This window comes from Corvus hawaiiensis, chromosome 1, assembly GCF_020740725.1.
Source record: "Corvus hawaiiensis isolate bCorHaw1 chromosome 1, bCorHaw1.pri.cur, whole genome shotgun sequence".
Classification (NCBI taxonomy): Eukaryota; Metazoa; Chordata; class Aves; order Passeriformes; family Corvidae; genus Corvus; species Corvus hawaiiensis.
The window spans coordinates 39,147,272-39,165,782 of NC_063213.1; the positions used below are offsets into that span (position 1 = coordinate 39,147,272).

The 18,511-nt window shown below is 39.0% G+C and overlaps 1 protein-coding gene across 3 annotated transcripts in view; it reads right to left on the reverse strand.

Moving 5' to 3' along the window:
• The window catches only part of RBMS3 (RNA binding motif single stranded interacting protein 3), a 709,804-nt gene that overhangs the window by 74,314 nt on the left and 616,979 nt on the right, over positions 1-18,511 (reverse strand). For all 3 annotated transcript variants that reach the window (XM_048301460.1, XM_048301476.1, XM_048301468.1), the window contains one exon: positions 7,701-7,807. In XM_048301460.1, the coding sequence (XP_048157417.1) occupies positions 7,701-7,807 (107 nt within the window). The remainder of the gene's footprint in view (positions 1-7,700; positions 7,808-18,511) is intronic.

Below are 18,511 nucleotides of genomic sequence, written 5' to 3' on the forward strand. Positions count from 1 at the left end.
TTCTCTCTAGGATAGGACCCAAGGGAATGGCCTGAAGCTGAGTCAGGGAGGTTTAGGTTAAACATTAGAAAAAGGTTTTTCACCCAGAGAGTGGTCAGGCACTGAACAGACTCCCCAGGGAAGTGGTCACAGCACCAAGCCTGAGAGAGTTCAAGAAACATTTGGACAATGCTCTCAGGCACATGGTGTGACTCCTGGGCAGGGTCAGGGGTTGGACTCGGTGATCCTTATGGGTCCCTTCCAAATCAACACAGTCTGTGATTCTGTGAAAATTCTGCACCTCAGCATTTCAATATGCAACTGCTTAAAGTAATCAAAAAAAGTGATAGCTGCTTTCAGTCATATAATGGAAATAAAGATCATTCTTAATAACTACTGGTCTGTTCAGAAAGTCAGGTGACATAGAAATTAACCCAGTTTGTTAAAATATTGATTTTTTTAAAAGATTACTTATCTCTTATTTTTACCAAAGTGTCTGAACTTAAGGACATGAGGAAGGAATTAAGGTTTTTGCTATTTTTTGCTACAGTTTTCTAACTCTTGACATCAGTGAAAGAGATACTAAAACCAAGAGATTCAGTCTGCACCTGTCTTTAAATTTAAGCTCTTTCATTCAATGAAGTGCAGAAAATATCAAAAAGCCTCTGGAAAGCAAGGGTTTCCCTAGAAGTTTGAAGGCCTTTTGTTCAACACTTTACTGTGACAATTTTTCCATGGGCAAAGACAAGGTGTTCTGCTTCTGGTTTGGTTATTTTTTTCCCTCCTCTCTTTGTTATGATTTGAACATAAATGAGCAGATCTTCAACATCATGTGAAATAAAGTGGGTTTATTATTTCTCTACCCAACCCCTGTGATGTCTCACAAGAACACTTATCAGTGCAGTATCTGTCTTCCAGCAAACATGAATACCTATAAATGACCAATTTCTTCTGCAGTATCTGTCTTCCAGCAAACATGAACACCTATAAATGACCAATTTCTTCTGTGCATCTTCTGTGCAGCCCAGCATCTTCTGTGTTGCTGGGAAGCTGCTTTCATGAACAACTTCACCATCATATCACCATCTACTCTCCGTGTACACGCCTTTACGACACTGCATGCAAAAGTTCACCATAATACCGACCTGCTACAGAGATGTGCTACACCTCCTCCTCAGAGGTGAAACTTCCACATTATCTCTTCAAACCTGCCCTGGCCAGCCTCTGCCTAGTGCTGGAGCACCTCTGCAAGGCAAGGCTGCTGCCATTGCAGGATCTCATACTGCGCAGGAGACCACAGTCCCATTGGAAAAAATTGGAGAGGCCTACAAATTAAACAGGGGTGAAATCCATGGATGTGGGGAGTTTTCCCCCTGGATTTCTCCTGCTTAAGCTGAGATTTGGAAAGGTAAGGTTGTACACTTGGACTTACGGGACTTCTGTGGTGAACTGATGTGGGAGTTAGACTAAAAGATATGTTTGTCTTCTCCATCTCCACTGACTCATACCTTCACCCTCTCCCACTGGAGGACTGCCATCCCAGGACATGCTCTTGGCTACTACAGTGGAATCAATTGAAATTTCGACACTCAGATTCCTGTACTTGTTTTGTTTCCATTGCTAATATCTGCCAGGCGTCACAACACAAGGATCTCTTGTGCCCTGACAGCAGATACCCTTATTGAAATGCTTTGATGGAAGAAGAGAGAGTAGGGGAAAGAAATCATCAACCCAAATGAGATTAATGGGAAATACTGATTTAATAAAACAAGCTCAGTCACCAGTAAAGTTAACTTGGCAGAATTCCTTTCTTTGATTATTTAGCAGTTCTGTCAGAAATATTCAACATTATTAGAAAGGCTTCTGAATTTAATTGTGAATAAACCCCCATCTTTGCTTTTTAGAGAAGGAGAAATCTAGAATGCAAATGTGACACCTCTTAGATATAAAAATGCATATGAAAGAAATGGAGCATTTCCCAGTGATGTGTGCTCCTTAAGCAGCTGCAGATTCTGAGGAAAACAGTGGTTGTGGAGAGAAAAATATATAATATTGATGTTAAACTTGGGAAGTGATTCATGAATCTCAGAACGTCAGAGGCTGCACTGATAAACACAATAACAAGTTCAGATATCCAAATGAATGACAAGAAACCCTTTTGTCCCACAGAACTGGAATGAAAGCCTGACATACACAGCTTCTGTTCTTGGGATTGAGTCACTTTCTTCCCACTTCAGTTTATCTGGTTAGTTAAAATGTAAGTGCTGAAGTCTACAAAAATTGAAAAGAAAAATAAAAACCAACAAAAGAGAAATAATATAACATAATATAATATAATACAATATTTCTCTTTCCACAGCCAGCCCATACATTTAACCTTGTCATCTTCAGGTCTATGAACCATCTGCTCTTGGGGATCTGGCACACCCATTTTGCCATCAGTGTGATCCAGTGTTATGTCAGCTGTTTATTACATCTGCACACTAGATGTGTGTGCTACAGTGAGTTAGCTTGCAGCACTCCTGGTATCTGTTGGGGATTCAGCAGAAAAAGGTATGTCCTTTCTCTGTCTCCAGCATTTGTTTATTCTGTCTAAGAAAACACTGTTATAGCAGCAGAATTTGGAGGAAAACCCAGTTACAGGAAAATCTCCAGGGCAAATGGCATGACATTTTTCACTAGAGAAGGAAATTTGAAGCCAAAATGAAAACAAAGAAAACTAATCTCTAAGAACAGGTACACTGCTGATTCTGTTTTAACTATACCATGGGCCTTTTAAAATCCTGATTGCAGTGACAGTGATTGGTTTAAAATATTTCTAAGTACTTTATAAGCTCAAAATCCAAATTAGTCTTTGGTATTTGTGCCACTGAGGCATCTTTTCAAAATATTGCCCACAGTGACAGCACCTTGTGTCATTATTCCAGATATTTTCAATTACTGGTCAATTATCTTTTGCCCTTCTCTTTCTCCCTCTGCTTGGGCTTTCTTCAGGTTCAACACCTCTCTTTGCTAAACTAAGCTTTTGTTGAAAACAAGCATGCAAAGTGCCAGTGTTTAACTTACAGGCATACTAAATATATATAGTAAATGTCTTTGTGGATGGTTTACATATGAGGGTACTACTGCTTGTCTGGACAGAACTGGGAGTTGCCTTTCACAGCGAACAAACGTTACTTGTCCAGGTATAAAATACATCTGTCCTAGACACTCGGGATTATGGAACACAACTAAGTAGTACCTATCTCCTTGGAAGCATAAAAACAATCCATGTCTGAGCTAAAAATAGGCCTGGCACAGAACTACTAATCATTTCCAAATGCATCTGCTGGTAAAGAAGGGACCATTGGCACCAAGATCAACTGCTTCAGCCCTTCACTGGTACTGACTTTACAAAAAAATTGGTGTGTGTCTCAAATTACCTACTGCATGTTTTTCTCTCTAAATTACTGTTTGCATTAGGCAAAGTTGTAATGATTAGTGGATAAAAAGACAGTTACAAAAGCAACATTCCCCAACTACCAGGTCATTTTATTTTTTTAAGAAAGAATTAAAAACATGTTTAATTCTTTAGGTATTCCATGAACTGAGCTTGAAAGAAAACAAAGGAGAAAGGGGTAAGGAGGAAGACAAGAAAGGGAAGGAAAGGAGGGTAACCTCTTGGCTCTTTAGAAATAAAAAATGTAACTCAGATTACAGAAGCACAAAAAGCAATCAATATAAGTATTATTAGTGACAATTATTGAATATCATTATAGACATCAGACCAAATTCAATGACAAGGGGATTGCATTCAATGGTGCATCTCACTGTTGTGAAGCATGCACCAATACTGTAAGGGTGATATTCCCTTATAAGACAATGCAACTATTTCAATAGCCCAAATTTTACAGAAACTTGCAAAAGAAATATCAAAGAGTTCAAAATACTGTGACTATAAAAAAAATCTTAATCACTTTGGGCTGACCAGATGTAGAAAAGCTACAGTTTCTAAAATTGTAAACAGTAATAAACTTCAGGACGATTTCTCCCTGTCTACCAGGTAATTTTCAAATAAACCTGGTCTTAAATACATGTACCAAAAGACATTATTTCTGAATAAGCAAAACAATTTCATTAAATCTGCAATAGAAGATTATGTTGCAAAATTCATGTTGCAGTTTTTAATCCAATCTGATCTCATTTTGTGACTACACTTGATTCCCTGGGTACATTTTTGACTAAAACATTTTGGGGGAGTTATATCACCCACCTCTAGACTTGTCAGTTGCAATTTGGAGGTAAACTGAATCAAATATTTTATAGACAGAATTTGAATATGATTATGCTCTATCACTATTTCAATTCAATCTTGTCAGGTTAAGTTTCACAACAGAATGCCTAATTAAAACAGTGTGAGGAGAAACTAGCCCAAAAAAGTAATTACTGAACTTAGTGCAGAAATTGTCAGAATTTTACTGCAAATATTTCCAACACTTGCAGGTTTCACTGTACATTTATTGCACCTGTCTATTAGATGCCTAATTTGACAGCCTTATACAAAGCCATCACTAATATAAGCACTCGGCTCTGTAGTCCAGAACTGGTCAACCATCACAAACACTCAGTTAAATGTCTCAGTAAATCTGCTGAACATTTCCAAACAAGAGTGTAAGTATAAGGACAAGAAAGCACTATTCAAGATCTGGCATTCTTCACTGGTTACAGATGGCCAAGCAACCAAGCACCAAACCCACCCTCCCAGACCTCCCAAAAAGCCCTAGAGAAATTCAATATATTCCTAAAGACTTGGCTTTAAAAGGGATGTCAATTTAACAGCCAATGAAAGTATTTCTATATGGTCAAGAAGGAAACTACAAAGATGTATGACAGGAATAAGATTTTCTATTGCATTCTGCAGCATGATCTGACAACTTTATAAAAAAAAAAGAAATCCTGTCTTATAAAATTTCATAGAAGCTCTTCATAAAAGAGAGAAAAACCTCTGAGAACAGCATGACCAGAGAGGTAACACTGCAGCAAACCTGCTCGTCCCCACTAAATCTCCTGCCATTCCCTCCCTGCAGCAGAGTACTGGGCACAGCTGTTTGTCTCTACTTTGCACACTCAAGTTTGAGGCCAGTGACAGAACTGTTGGCGTCATTTCTCTGGGATCTGCCTTTCTGAGAAATAATCCTCATGCACGCTCAGTGCTAATGCTGGTTAAACCTCAGATGTTTTAGAAATGCCCTTCATGAAAGTATTCAACAATGCAAAGGCTTATCTGAACAATAGCCAAAATACATCTTGGTCTAGATACCACAGGATTTGGCCAGGGTGGAAATACTAAGGGAGGAATCTCTTGGATGCTTTTTCAATACTTTTCTTTGGGGAAGAAACCAAGAAAAAGCAGAGGTGTAGGGAATATTTCCAGATCCCATTTGTCATCAGAACTACAACACTTGTCATATATCAGTTATTTTTCACTACTCACTGCCTGCTCTTTTAAAAAGGAATTAGAAGACATTAAAACTGACAGGAATAACTGTAGGAAGGTTACTCAAGTGCTGCTACCTAAAGAACAACTGAATGGTAGATCGTTTTTAGAACAAGACTGTTAAAGGACAAAGAGTCAGAAAACCCCTTTTGCATATACAATATAAAAGTAATTATAAAGAAAGATTTTACATTGGAAATAAGAAAATTAACAGTAGGGAAGAAATTCAGTAAATGAGGGACCCTAAAAGAGAACAAGCATTCTTGTCTTTTATGCTCCGAGTAGTAAATATCCAAAGTGCAGCAAGCTATTAAGCAGATGCTAGTAAACAGAGAAAATCTGAGAAAATCTAACCTGAAATATCTCTGAGTTTGTATCTCTACAATCTTTTCATGTTTGCACTTTATACCATGACAACAGCTCTGTAGTTGACTGTGATCAACAACAAGGAATGACATCTTCCAGCACTGAAAATCAGTTCTTAAATGTTGATACTACAAACACACCAGCCACACCCTGTCTCTAGGTCACCAGGATATCACTGGGCTTAACAGGCACTACTCCACTAGCAGCAAATGAACTACACAAGATGCAATAAGCTGATGCCCTGAGGCCACAGGCATAATGGTGGCTTGCTGGCTTTAACTTTATATTCTCTTTTTGTATTGATTTGAACTGAAGGAAGTAAAAAACAGTCGAGATAATAGCTATGATGGTATTTACTTTTTAAACAGGGATTTAGACATCTTTAAAATATGGATTGTTGACCTTATTGAGGGTTTATTATTGTCTCCTATATATAGACCTTTGTTTTGCAAGCTCTGTGTATGCTGACCTGAGTCTATTGCTTGAAGTACTTCTTGGGCACTTGCTCTTCAGTAGATCCCTAATATGACAAACCATAATGGCTCCTGAGAAGACAGCTCCATTTTTTCAGACATACAGCATAAGAGACTGCAGTGAGCCTTTGGAGACTTCTGCAATGTCCTTTGGCAAATGTGTCTGCCACACTGGGGTTTTCAGCCCACCGAGATAAAAATGGACCATTGCTGTTGGAACAGTGTAGAACAACCATGGGATGGTGGGAGAAATTTCTACAGGTTCAAAAGGACTCTCTGTTTGTTTTAGGAGCTCACCAATAGTGCTGGAGTATATATGTCATAAACTAATGGCCTGAAAAGTATCAGCTAAAAATATCAAGTAGTTACAAAAAAGCAGAAATACTCTCAGAACATGTAACTCAGAAACACCAAATAATTTTCTTTTTTTTTTTTTTTAGTTTGCCTTGTAAAATTGAAGTAAACATACCAACATCCCCCCCAAAAAAGAGATCCCCCACCTCCCAACTTGTATTCTAGAGGAGCACAATTGCACAACATACTTTTTTTCCTTGAAATCTCAATCACAAACACAAGGGATAACTGTTTAGGATAGAAATACTTGCAAGTCCTTCAGCCTTCATAGCTATCAGGATGCATAAGAAGGCACTATGATCAAATCTCCCTTATTTATTCAAGTCTTTTCTCGATAACAAAATTCATAAACAGTAAACAAACTCTTGAAGAGTCAAAAAAATGCCTTTCTTATTTCACCCAAATTTGGAGTCACTTCACACAAAAGAACACAGAGAAGAAACTCCAGTAACAGACTACTTGCAGCAGAGCAGAGGGCAACCATTAGATTACTTTATTTTAAAACTCTGTATACATGATGCAGCTGAGCCTACTGTAAACTGCTTTGTCTTGAACAGAACAAGGAGCTCAGCTCAGATAAGCTTGCAGAAAACTTCTACATGGACCCTACATCTGGATGCGTAAGTACATGTCTCTCTTTCAGAACAGGTCTCACATTCCCTAAGGATCTTCTACCACCAGGAACTAGATGGAGAAAATAACATTGTTGAGTTGCTTCAGTGTAAATTGATTTGGTTTTTAAAAGGTACACCTCGGTTGCTGATGGCTCACCAGGAAGAGAATCCTCGGCTCAGGTCCGCCTGCAGAGCACTCACAGTGGGACCAGGCTTTGCACAGCTCCACAGCAAGCTCGGAAATTCTCCTTTCCTGCAACTTTACACTCTGCACATTATCATAAACCTCCGTCTCCCCACTGCTCACATAGCTTTTCCTGTACAAACCTATTGCATTTTTTCTGCAATCTGATTTCTTCACAGCCTGAAAGGTAGACCTCCAGGTCTGTCGCTGACTTCTGCCAAACCCCAGGAAAATAATTGCTACGTGGCACTTACCTCTCCTTCTCTGGGCCACGGCCTTCCATTCTGTGTGTATTTGCTTTGATTCTGGCGCTTCTTTTGCCCTCCATCAGCAAATTTGCACAGCAAAGGCTCAGTGGGGGCTGTGAAGACAAGAAATCCAGTCTATATTAGCATCCCCCCCAAAGAAAGTGATTATACCAGCAACAGTAGTGCTTTGTAATACTGATCTTTTGAAGTAAAATCTTGCCTTCTGCAGATATTTTTTGCCTCTTTTAGCCTTGACTCCACTGGCAGCTGTTCTTATTAACTAAGCTTCAAAAAATATATACTGGCAACCCTTAAAAGAATTTAGCAAATATTGTTGAAAAAATAATCAGCCTACGCAGGATGTTAAGTTGCTGTAGTGGAACAGTATAGTCAGGCATTAGTTCCAGCTAAGTTAGACACGTATTCATGACCAGCATTAGTTCAAGGATAAACACTGCTTTACTAAAGCAGCTTTCTGTTTTTATTGTAAAAACTTTGCAAGAACCTGTTTAAGGAATAAGTGTTCTCACTACTTTGGTGTTTCTCAGCATCCAGTCCTTTAAAAATCGGACTAAACAGAATAAAATAGAGACTTTTGCCAAGTCCAGTCAGCTTTCTTTTCCTCTTAACTCCTCTTTTAAGCAAGCTGGCAGCTGAGAAAACCCTTTTCCTCTCCAAGTGAGATCTGGAGTGTGTGAATACAATAGTCAGGGGGGGCCAGAGTCCCAGGAAGAAAGGATAATCACAGCACTGCACACCCCAAAAGGCAGCCCACAATAGGGCTCCCTAGAGAAGAAATTAACACACATCAAATGGCCACAACAGGAAGGGAACTTGGTGTCTTCGGATCTCTTCCCATCTACCCAGCTTTTAACAGCCTCCTAGAATATTTTTTTTAACCAAAACTTTATTTGTTCTGCTGGTGGGAGCTTGTTTCTGCTGCTTCATCCTTAAAAGGGGGGCCGAATTCTACCCACTTAGGTGTATGTTAGAGTTGTGCTTTATTGCCTGCATCAGCAGAGAAGTAAAACAATATTTGCCTGGTTGAAAGAAATCTAAAAATCGTGTGTCACATTTGAGTCTTATCAGGAATTTTTGAGTTCCCAGGCATGATAAGTCTGTAATTAATTAACCAAGAGTTTTGATGGAAAAACCAAGAAGTCTGGTTTTTTTCCTTCCCATTTCCTGTTTCTGGGAGGCTAGAAATGTTGAAAGAACACAACTGCAGAGATATGAAGAAAATGTTTGGGTAGGGGGGCTAATCAAGTTGTCAACTTATTTATTTGTAATAAAAATTATGATTTGGTTAAGGGACAAGTTCATGTGGTATTAAAACTAGCTAACCTCCACCGACCTCCTAGTTATAGACAATTCAAAATGTGTCAGAAAGTGTAGATTAGAACTTTGATCACTTAAAAACTGCAACCAAGAAACAATGCACGTAGAGAATCTCACATCAAAAGCACAATTGCTCATTGGGACAGCGTCACTTTGGCCACTTTTGAAGTTATAACAGCTTTGTTTTTTCATTACCATTTTACCAGCCTAGTAATTTCCAAGGTCACTAGAAACTGAACTGCAGGGAACAATCCATTATTGGCAGAAAGCTTGACTGTGTGACCCCAGAGGTCCTTCCCCACCTCCAACTTCGATTATTGTATCAGATTTTTGTAGAAGCAATGCTCAGCCAACCATTTTAAATTTAAAATAATGAAGGTTTAAAAGCATCCAGGTGGCTATGGAGATTCTTTCTGCAGATGGAGAGATTTTACAGGGCTGATTGCCCTGCACTTTCCCTGGTTTTACTCTGTGGCCCGATGCTGCATGATTTCAGAGTGGTTACTTAGCGTTCACTTTGATGTGATTGTGAGGGAGGAGCAGGTGCTAAGCCAGCATTAGAGAAAGACCTATTAAACATCACATACAAAGCTTCAAAAGCTTTTTGTTTTAAGCACTGAACAACTACCAAGCAACATATGATACCATTAGGAGGACCATGCAAAAACCATCTGCACACTGGATATTGACACATGCCATGATCATCAGCTAATGAACACATGTGGTATTAGCCCATGCACTGTGATGTGGTTTAACAAGCTAGGAAATCTACACATCCTCTCTATATTAGCCAACAACAAATAGGAAGCTGTTACCATTTCTGGAATTCCCCTAGCCAGCATTACCATCTGACAACCTCATATTTGTTAATTAGTGGCTTCCTAAAGTTGGTTGAGATTGAACAGAGCTACCAAACAACTTTACTAACCCCATCTAGAAAAAAACGTGAAAAAATATTGCATAGACTTTTCAGGAGGTTGGAAAGAAGGTGGAAAAGGACAATGCTCTACACAGGCAAGATTCTGCATGGGAGGTTATATTCCTCCATGACAAACTGAGGGTAATTCTGTGGAAAAGTCAGTCTGTGCTGACCAACATTAAAAGAAGTAAAAAGTTCAAAACAAAATGTTCTGACAGGAAGACAGAGCCCATATAAATTTTGGGTTGAGGGTTTTCAGGGTTTTGTTTTGGATTTTTTCCCTCCACAGGCATGTAACATCAAACAAGACAGAAAATTATCTTAACTGATGAAGTGGCGTAGGTCCTAATGGTTTACACCTGGAAAAAATTATGGTAACCAACCTCAAAATATATCTATATATAAAACCCTGAATTAATAATCTCTCTTCTTTCAGGACATAAGACAGCCTTGGGAGTTCAAAGATGTTGCTCTAAGTACACAGAAGAATTCAAGTGTTGGTTTGCTTCAGCCCTCTTGAAATGCCTTGTAAGAAAGGTCCTCTAGGCTTTCCAAGATCAGATGCACCCAAATATTTGGCATTAGTACCATCATTCTTACTAGTCAAATACAGAGCAACAGAAGATACTAGGAAGAGCACATCCCACTCCACCATGCGAGCATAATTATTTCTTAGTAGAATTCTTTTTTAATGGTTTCATTAAATTTCCAAAATGCTTTAAAAATAATAAATTCAATTCAGACAACAAAATGATCACAATTAGGTACTATTGTTATCAATTCAAGAAAGAAAATATTTAGGAACTATCAAACAATATCAACATTAGATGAATAATATTTATGGGTTGCAGTAGAAATGGTATATTTCACCCTAAGTACTTCAGAAGGGGGGGGAAAGGAAAAAAGAATATTTAAAATTTTTTTGTTTCTTTTCTTTTCCATTCCATGCAGACAGTCTTCAATTTATGGACTACATTTTTACTTTTCTCCTTTTCCTCTGTATGAACACACTGACTGAAAATAAATGCCTGTGTCTCTGCCTCTTCTCTCACCTTTTGTACTGCTGACTTAATAGAAAATGTAATTTGGATATCTGTAGATGTTCACATTTTGAAGTGATAAGCAGATCTTTTTGTATGGTTCTTGACATCCTCTAAGTTTTAAGCATATGTGGTATTTTGAAGCATATCTGGAAAATCTACTGTTGCTATTTTCCTGTCAAAAAAGTGAGAATTGATTTACTTGAAACAAATTTCAGGCTATTCCATCCTGATAAACTCTTCGAGATAGAAGGCACTGCTCTTTCATTGACTTCTACCTGACAGCAACAAACACAAATATCGAGAATAAATAACTGCTTTAACCTGAACAAGGTTCATTAAGCCATAACCCATTTTTCAAGGCAAAGATTTAAATGCTTGATGCAGTTCCCAGCCAAAACCTTCTCTAGTTAATAAGACATAAATAGCCCTGAACTTGGCTTTGAGTCCCGAGAAGGAAGTGGGATCAAATTGATAGGGCTTCTAAACAGCATTTGCCAAGATATTCAGGGCTGCCTTAGGAGAGGGCAGTAGCTGCTAGTGTTCAAATTCTGTTCCCATGGAAGTCAATGGCTAAAACCCTATCTCACTTCAGTCAGGCTCTGAATTTACTCTAAGAGTTCAGTGGAGGTGAAAGAGAGAGACTGGTTTTATGTCAATCAAGCCTGTCGATATTGTTGGAGTTCCCTCAGGAGATCAGCTTCTCATGCTCTGCTACTTTAGATGGACAGATTGTGCAGACAAACAGCACAGAACTGCCAAAAGGCTGTTAGTATCACCAAAAGCAACATTGGTACTTAAATAGCACAAAAAGTTCAGAACGAAGGAGAAGGGGTAACAGTGCCCCCTTCTCGAATCTGGCAGCCTCTAAGAAATGTTCCAACTCAGGAAGGGAATTTCAATTAAATTGGAGAATTCAACAAAATAAAGCAAACTTCTAACTAATTCTGAATACATAATTTCCATATTCTTTCATTCATCGGAAGGCAGATACACTTGAGCTTCTGCATGTGCAAAAATGTATATATTCATGAGCATGTGCTTCATAAAGGAAGATGAAAGCTGTCATTTGCATTTGGTGAATCTTTTTCATTATTTCAGGTGCCCTGAAACTTTTACTGTCTTAAGAGTTACTGAGAAAAGCTTGTTCCCCACTGTCATATAGCATCATCTGTCCAGCAATGGCAAGAATTACATATAGAAAAAGCAATAACAGGACATTTTCATGCATTTTAGCTGCTTTTACTACAAATATTTTTGAAGACAGAGTATTTTTCAGCATGTCAGGAAGAGTTTAATCTCTTCTTATTTTTTGCAACAATGAAAGTAACATTTTCAGTAGACAGCCTAGAAACACGTACTTTGCAAACACTCATGTGGGTCTTTAGCCACCTCTATTTTGTTAATGTGAAGAAAAATAATTAGAAAGTCATTGGTATGACAATGAATGGTCAGTGCACAATCAATGATCTTTTTCAAAGTATGTTTTAATGAGAAAGTTGGATTATTTTCTTTTTCAGCCTTGGCAAATCCTCCTCCACAATAAAAAACTGCGCACAGTAATAACTGAGTTCACAATTAGACCAAACATTCATACTGATCAACTCTGATAACTATTTTCATTCCTAACTGCCTTCCAAATTTTAAGTATTTTGGTAACATTTTCATGTGCAAATCACACAGAACATCTGATTGAAACACCCATGTAAGAACCAACCTCTTTGTCTGCTACACATCAAACATTTGTAGTCATTAAGAAAAAAACTTCACTTTATGGTAACATCAAAGCCATTTTGTAAGGAGACATTATTTCACAGTAGACATGAGAGATACAAAAGCTGTAGAGCAAGGCAAGACACAGCAAGTTTAAGTTTTGATACTATATCTGGGCTCAGATGGATGTACCCAGCAGGACTATGGTATTTACCGAGCCTGCAGTTTATTTACAAAATGAATTTTGTTGTTGTAAGCTTTGAAAATGTAGAAGTTCCAGGACCCCATCAATAGAGTCACACTCTGCTCTAGTGAGTCCACTGGCTTCTAGGAAAGCTCTGCCACGCAATACTTTTTCATCCCAAAGTCATAAATAAACAAAACTTGAACTTCAATGAAGATTATAAAACAAAACCATAGCTATTCTGCTCTTGGGAAATGAAGAACTACAAAAGATGGTACATGACAGAAAAGGACATGTAAGGACAAAGTGTTAGCTGAGTAAGGGAACTATAAATAATGTGGCAAATAAGCACTTCATCCTACCCTGCATGGAGTTGTTAAAGGCCAGAGTAATAGATTTTGTCCCTGAATTCCATGATACAGGATGAGATGTCACTTGGCAGACCCTAACGTATAGAAGAGTTAGCTTTCAAAAAAGGTGAAGCCATATACAGTATGTCATAGAATTATAGAATATCCTGATTTGGAAGGGACCCACTAGGATCATCAAAGTCTAGCTCCTGGTCCTGCACAGAACAGCCCCAAGAGTCCCACCATGAATCTGAGAGTGTTGTCCGAATGCTTCTTGAACTCTGTCAGGCTTGGTGCTGTGACCACTTCCCTGGGGAGCCTGTTCCAGTGCTCAACCACCCTTGGGGTGAAAAATATTTTCCTAATACCCAGCCTAGACCTCCCCTGACTCAGCTTCAGGCCACTCCCTTGCATCCTGTCACTGGTTACTACAGAGGAGAGCTCAGTGCCTGTCCCTCCTCTTCCCCTCATGAGGAAGTTTTAACTGCAATATCACCCCTCAGTCTCCTCCAGACTGAACAGACCAAGTGACCTCAGCCACTCCTCATTTGGCTTCCCCTACAGGCCTTTCACCATCTTTGCAGATTTAGCCATGTCATAGGTTAGCAAGCATAGTCCCGGAAGGGACGTCCTTGCTAAGGGGTGCTTACAGTTTCCTCTGGGACCTGACAGAACCTATCAGCTGGCCAGTTTGAATATGGACAATTCTCTAAGCCACTTAAAGTTGTGATCACCTCTGTGATCCACATTTAAGAATAGGCAAACTCCCCCCCAAGCTCTCTCTCGTTTCCGGCGCTGGGACAGGTGGCTGCGGGCCCCGAGTGGGGGCCAGCGGGCCCGGCCAGGCCCTGCTTGGGCCAGACCGGGCCAGGCCACGGCCATCCTGAAGCCATGGACCTGTTCCAGCCATGGAACCCCCCCCACTGCCTTGCCGTGGGCAGCCGGAGCGGCTCGGCTCTCCCCCCTCTCCACTGCGATAAGAAAAATTCAACATTCCAGCTGCAAAGCTGCAAGGCCGAGGTGAGATTAACCCTTTTTATTGCTGTGAAGAGCTGAAAACCTGAGGGAAGAGAGAGAGGAGATGCTTAAAGCTGAAATTCTGTTGTGAAGCTATGATATATCAGAGTATCCTGTTGTAATTTCATGAAGATATGGGGGGTGGAGTGTTCAACTCGTGAGCAAAAGCACCTGCGCTGAGATAGGCAGATGCTGACACAGCTGTAATATCATGAGAAGTTTGGACAGGGAGAGATGAACCAGATGAGGACTTTTGCTCCAAACGGGAAAGGAGAAAACCTCAGTCCGTAGAGATGAACCAGATGAGGACTTTTGCTCCAAACGGGAAAGGAGAAAACCTCAGTCCCTAGAGATGCTCCCAGAGATAGTCCTAAAGATGAAAATGAGGAAGACCCTTTGCTCCCAGGGAAGGAGAAGGGCCTCTGTTTTTGTTTCTGAACAGCTCAACCTTAAAATTGTACCCCAAAAAACTTCAAGAGTGGACCCTCGAAAGCAGTTGCGGGAAAAGCTGCAAGTCGGGGGAAAGGACTCACACGCAGGCAGAGAGACTCCTCTTCCTGAATGGACTGAACGATATTTGGAAGTGGGCGGCTGTCTCGTTGTGGTAATGTTTTCATAGCATGAGCAAGAAGAGACTTCTCTTTCTAAATGGACTGAACAAGGTTATTATGGAAGTGGTAACAGACTGAACATCTTAAGGGTTGTCTTTGAACATTGTCAGTGGGAGAAGGGAGGAAGGTGGGGGGAGGAGGAGAGTTCTGAAGGTGGTATAATTTTTTTTTCTTCTTTTAGGTCTGTTAATAAACTTCTTTATATTCTTTCAAGTTTGGTGCCTGTTTTGCATTTCTCCTAATTCTTATCTCACAGCAGATAAACAGTAATGAGTATTTTGGACCAAACCACTACACTAAATTGGTGTTTCTGCCCGGTTACAAACCGAACCCGCGACAAGCCAGTATTTTACAGTTAAACTGAACTACATGATATTAATTGGATTTGCACAGATGATTATGAAAGCAAAACAATGAGTTACCATTGCATTTTAGTTTCTATAACACATTGCTTTCACAATGTAATTATACAAATTGGGGGAACAGCTAATAGAAAAGGACACCAAGGAGAAAAAATATGCAGCGAATATCTATTTGGGTAATCAAGAAAGTGATTTACTTCTGATAAACTCTATCACAGCTTAAGTAATTATCTCTCGTTCATCTCTTTGTCTTAAAAGATGGGAGGCAAGCCTTTCATCTTTTTGTATAATAATTATTTTTAAAGAGCAAGAACATATTAGAAAAGAAAAATAAATCTCAGAAGAGAAATGTGTCAAGCACAAAGTTAGGACTTCTATCCTGTGAAACAGAAATTACTTAGAGCAGGTGGAACAGGTAACCATATGTGTATGTTGGAGAAACACCATGGCAACTTGGAAGTGTGGCCCAGATCTTGTTGCAATCAATCTAAACAGTCAAGCTACTACATGGAAAACTTCTGCTTAATCATATTGTTGCTGAAATGCCCATAAATATTTGTTAGAGTAGAGTTGCCTATGAGAAACTGCAACATTCATTTTACAGTCTGTTTTTTTAAAAAAACCCCTACTTTCCTTTTAAATTTTCAACAGAAGAGCAGACTGGGACTGCCAGATTCAGGCCTATTTAAGTGCTCCATTCCAATCTGCTGATAAGGAGGAACTGTTGTAAAGGTTATAGAAACAGATGCTTCAACATGGTATGAAAAGTTAAATCAATCAAAATAGCAAAACTGAGATGCAGTATTAAAATCATGCTGAAGAGTTGTAATATGATGGTCTGTTTTTATTTTACCAAACTCCATTTCTCAAACAACTTTAGTGCTGGTCTCTGTTGGAGAGAATGAATGCATGGTGAGCAAATCCAGAACAGAATTAAGAATTTTATTAATTAACTTTATTAATTATTAAATAATTATAAAATAAGCTGCACTTTAACATTGAATTCTGCCTTTATTTTAGACAAACGGCCTGAATCAGAGCTCACAGAAATTAAACATTCTCACTGAATCCAAAGCCACTCTACTGAACCCAAATTTAAATTTGAGGTAAGCATAAGCAAGAACAGACTCAGGCCCATGATTTTTCCCAGAGAAATCAGCTTCCTCAAACTTGATGATACAGCAAAGTCCTGCCCTATCAGAGGTCCTCAGCATAATGCTGAAAAATACCAGCTGTAGTTCATCCTTTGTGCACAGTGCTGTGACAGCTGTTCATGACCTTTGAACACTGGGTGAAAAGGAAGGAGCGATTTATTTTGCAGTTTTAAAATTTCTCCAAGAGCCTTTCCAGCAAAGGAGTAGATCCTCTTACTGAATGACTGTGCAACCAAGCCAACTAAACATGTGCATCAGTTTGCAGAAATCATTTCACACACCTATGCTTAGACCCAGTGGGTTTTTTTCTATGACTTTTGGACAAGATCTGTTACAAACTGAAATGTAACGTGCCAATTCTAATTACAAAACATGGAATTCAGCTGGGTTAATATCTCCTCCAAAAACCACTTTGATAGACTCCCTTGGGTTTGTCCCTCATTGGAAAAACCATGTACAAAAGAAGTGACACAATATCATGTTTTGAAGAGGAGCATTTTTGACAAGTCATTGAAATCACTTCATGTATTATCTGTGAGATAGATAATAAGTAAGTACTGAACTGTTAATTTATGTTAAATAAGGAAAGCCTCTCACTTGCTCAATCATCACTGTTAAAAGGTGAATGCTTAAGAAACCCACCACCTTCCCCTGTTTGAAGAATTTTTGTGTAGAACTTATGTGCACCAACTTCCCTGTATTTCTATCTCACCAGAGTAACTAAGCAAGACACTGCAGAAAGAAGAGTCTGTGTAGCTCTTCTGGAAACTATGCAAATAATCAGTAGAATAAAGATTTATGATAATCTAATGGTCCCCTATCAAGAGTTTCTTCCCATTGACAAGAGCTGACAACTGTGAACAGTTTTTCAAAACAAACCAAATGAAACAACAAAAATTATATTTTTTTATGTTTTTGTATAGAGTTTGCAATTGCTAATTATTGTCTGGGATTCTGACTTATATGGTTAAAAGGAAAAAAAAGAAAAAAGACAGAAGGGTCACTTGTATCATTTTTATGCTATTGATTTACTACATCAGATGCTCATGGGACTATGTGTTGGGCAGGAGTTAATTCCCCCAAATAAAATGAAAAGAATGCCAAACTTAAAATATATTCCTATATTAAAAAATCATTTTAAAACCTTTTGGTGTTTTTCATTGTAAATTTCTAGACCATACATGATTTGCCACACAGACACACATATCTGCTGGGTGTAACAAGGAACTAAGAGAAATCAGGCAAACAATATCCAACCCAAGAACACAATATCCAGTGAAGTTGATGAGAACACTTTCAATACCTACAATAGGTTGGCTCCTAGCCTATGACTTGAACTGGAAGTAAATATGACAGCAGTTACGCTGGAATATATCTTACAAACTTTGTTTTTGGTGTTTTATTTGGTCTTTAAACTTCAAGCTGCAATCTCTTCACACTAGCAACATGCAAAGAGAACGGGAACAGTGGCTAGACTGTCATCAGAACCAGTTTTCAGGAAAAAAAAAATTACACAGTGAGGTTTTGCTGTCTTACGGTGTTGCTCCTTATCCCAGAGAAGCATTAAAGCTGAAAATTCATACACTGAGGCAGTGAACTAGAGGAGAAGTCTGAGTTGTATAATGTTTTTGAACCGGTAGCACCCTGACTTTAGTGTATGTAGTCCATACTGGTGCTCCTCAACCGATTGTGGTGCTCCTGAACCAGCTCTGTGGGGCCCCAGGACTCCAATCTGCAGGTAGAAGCTTACTGAGGAAACCTGACCCTTTAAATGTGAATCCAAAACCAGTCTTTAAATCCCCCTCTGAGACTGCCCTGTGAGCTTTTAGGAAGATTGTACTTCATATACTTTTTTCTCCTCTCCCATCTCATAGGTTACTTTGGTTGGATGAAAATGGAGATCTTGTATTTCTTACTGTTCAATTATTAAGGAACAGCAATGGAGTTGGCTTCACCTGAAAGGCTGAGCGATTTTTAAATGATCTCATGTACCGTAATTTATAATGGAAAATCAGGTACAAATAGTGTGAGATGCTTTCTAGTTCCTCTCTAATGGAAATAAAATGAATCCCTGGTAATGGGTGACCCTACTTGTTTCTGTGGTCACCCATTTTACTTTTTAGTGTTCT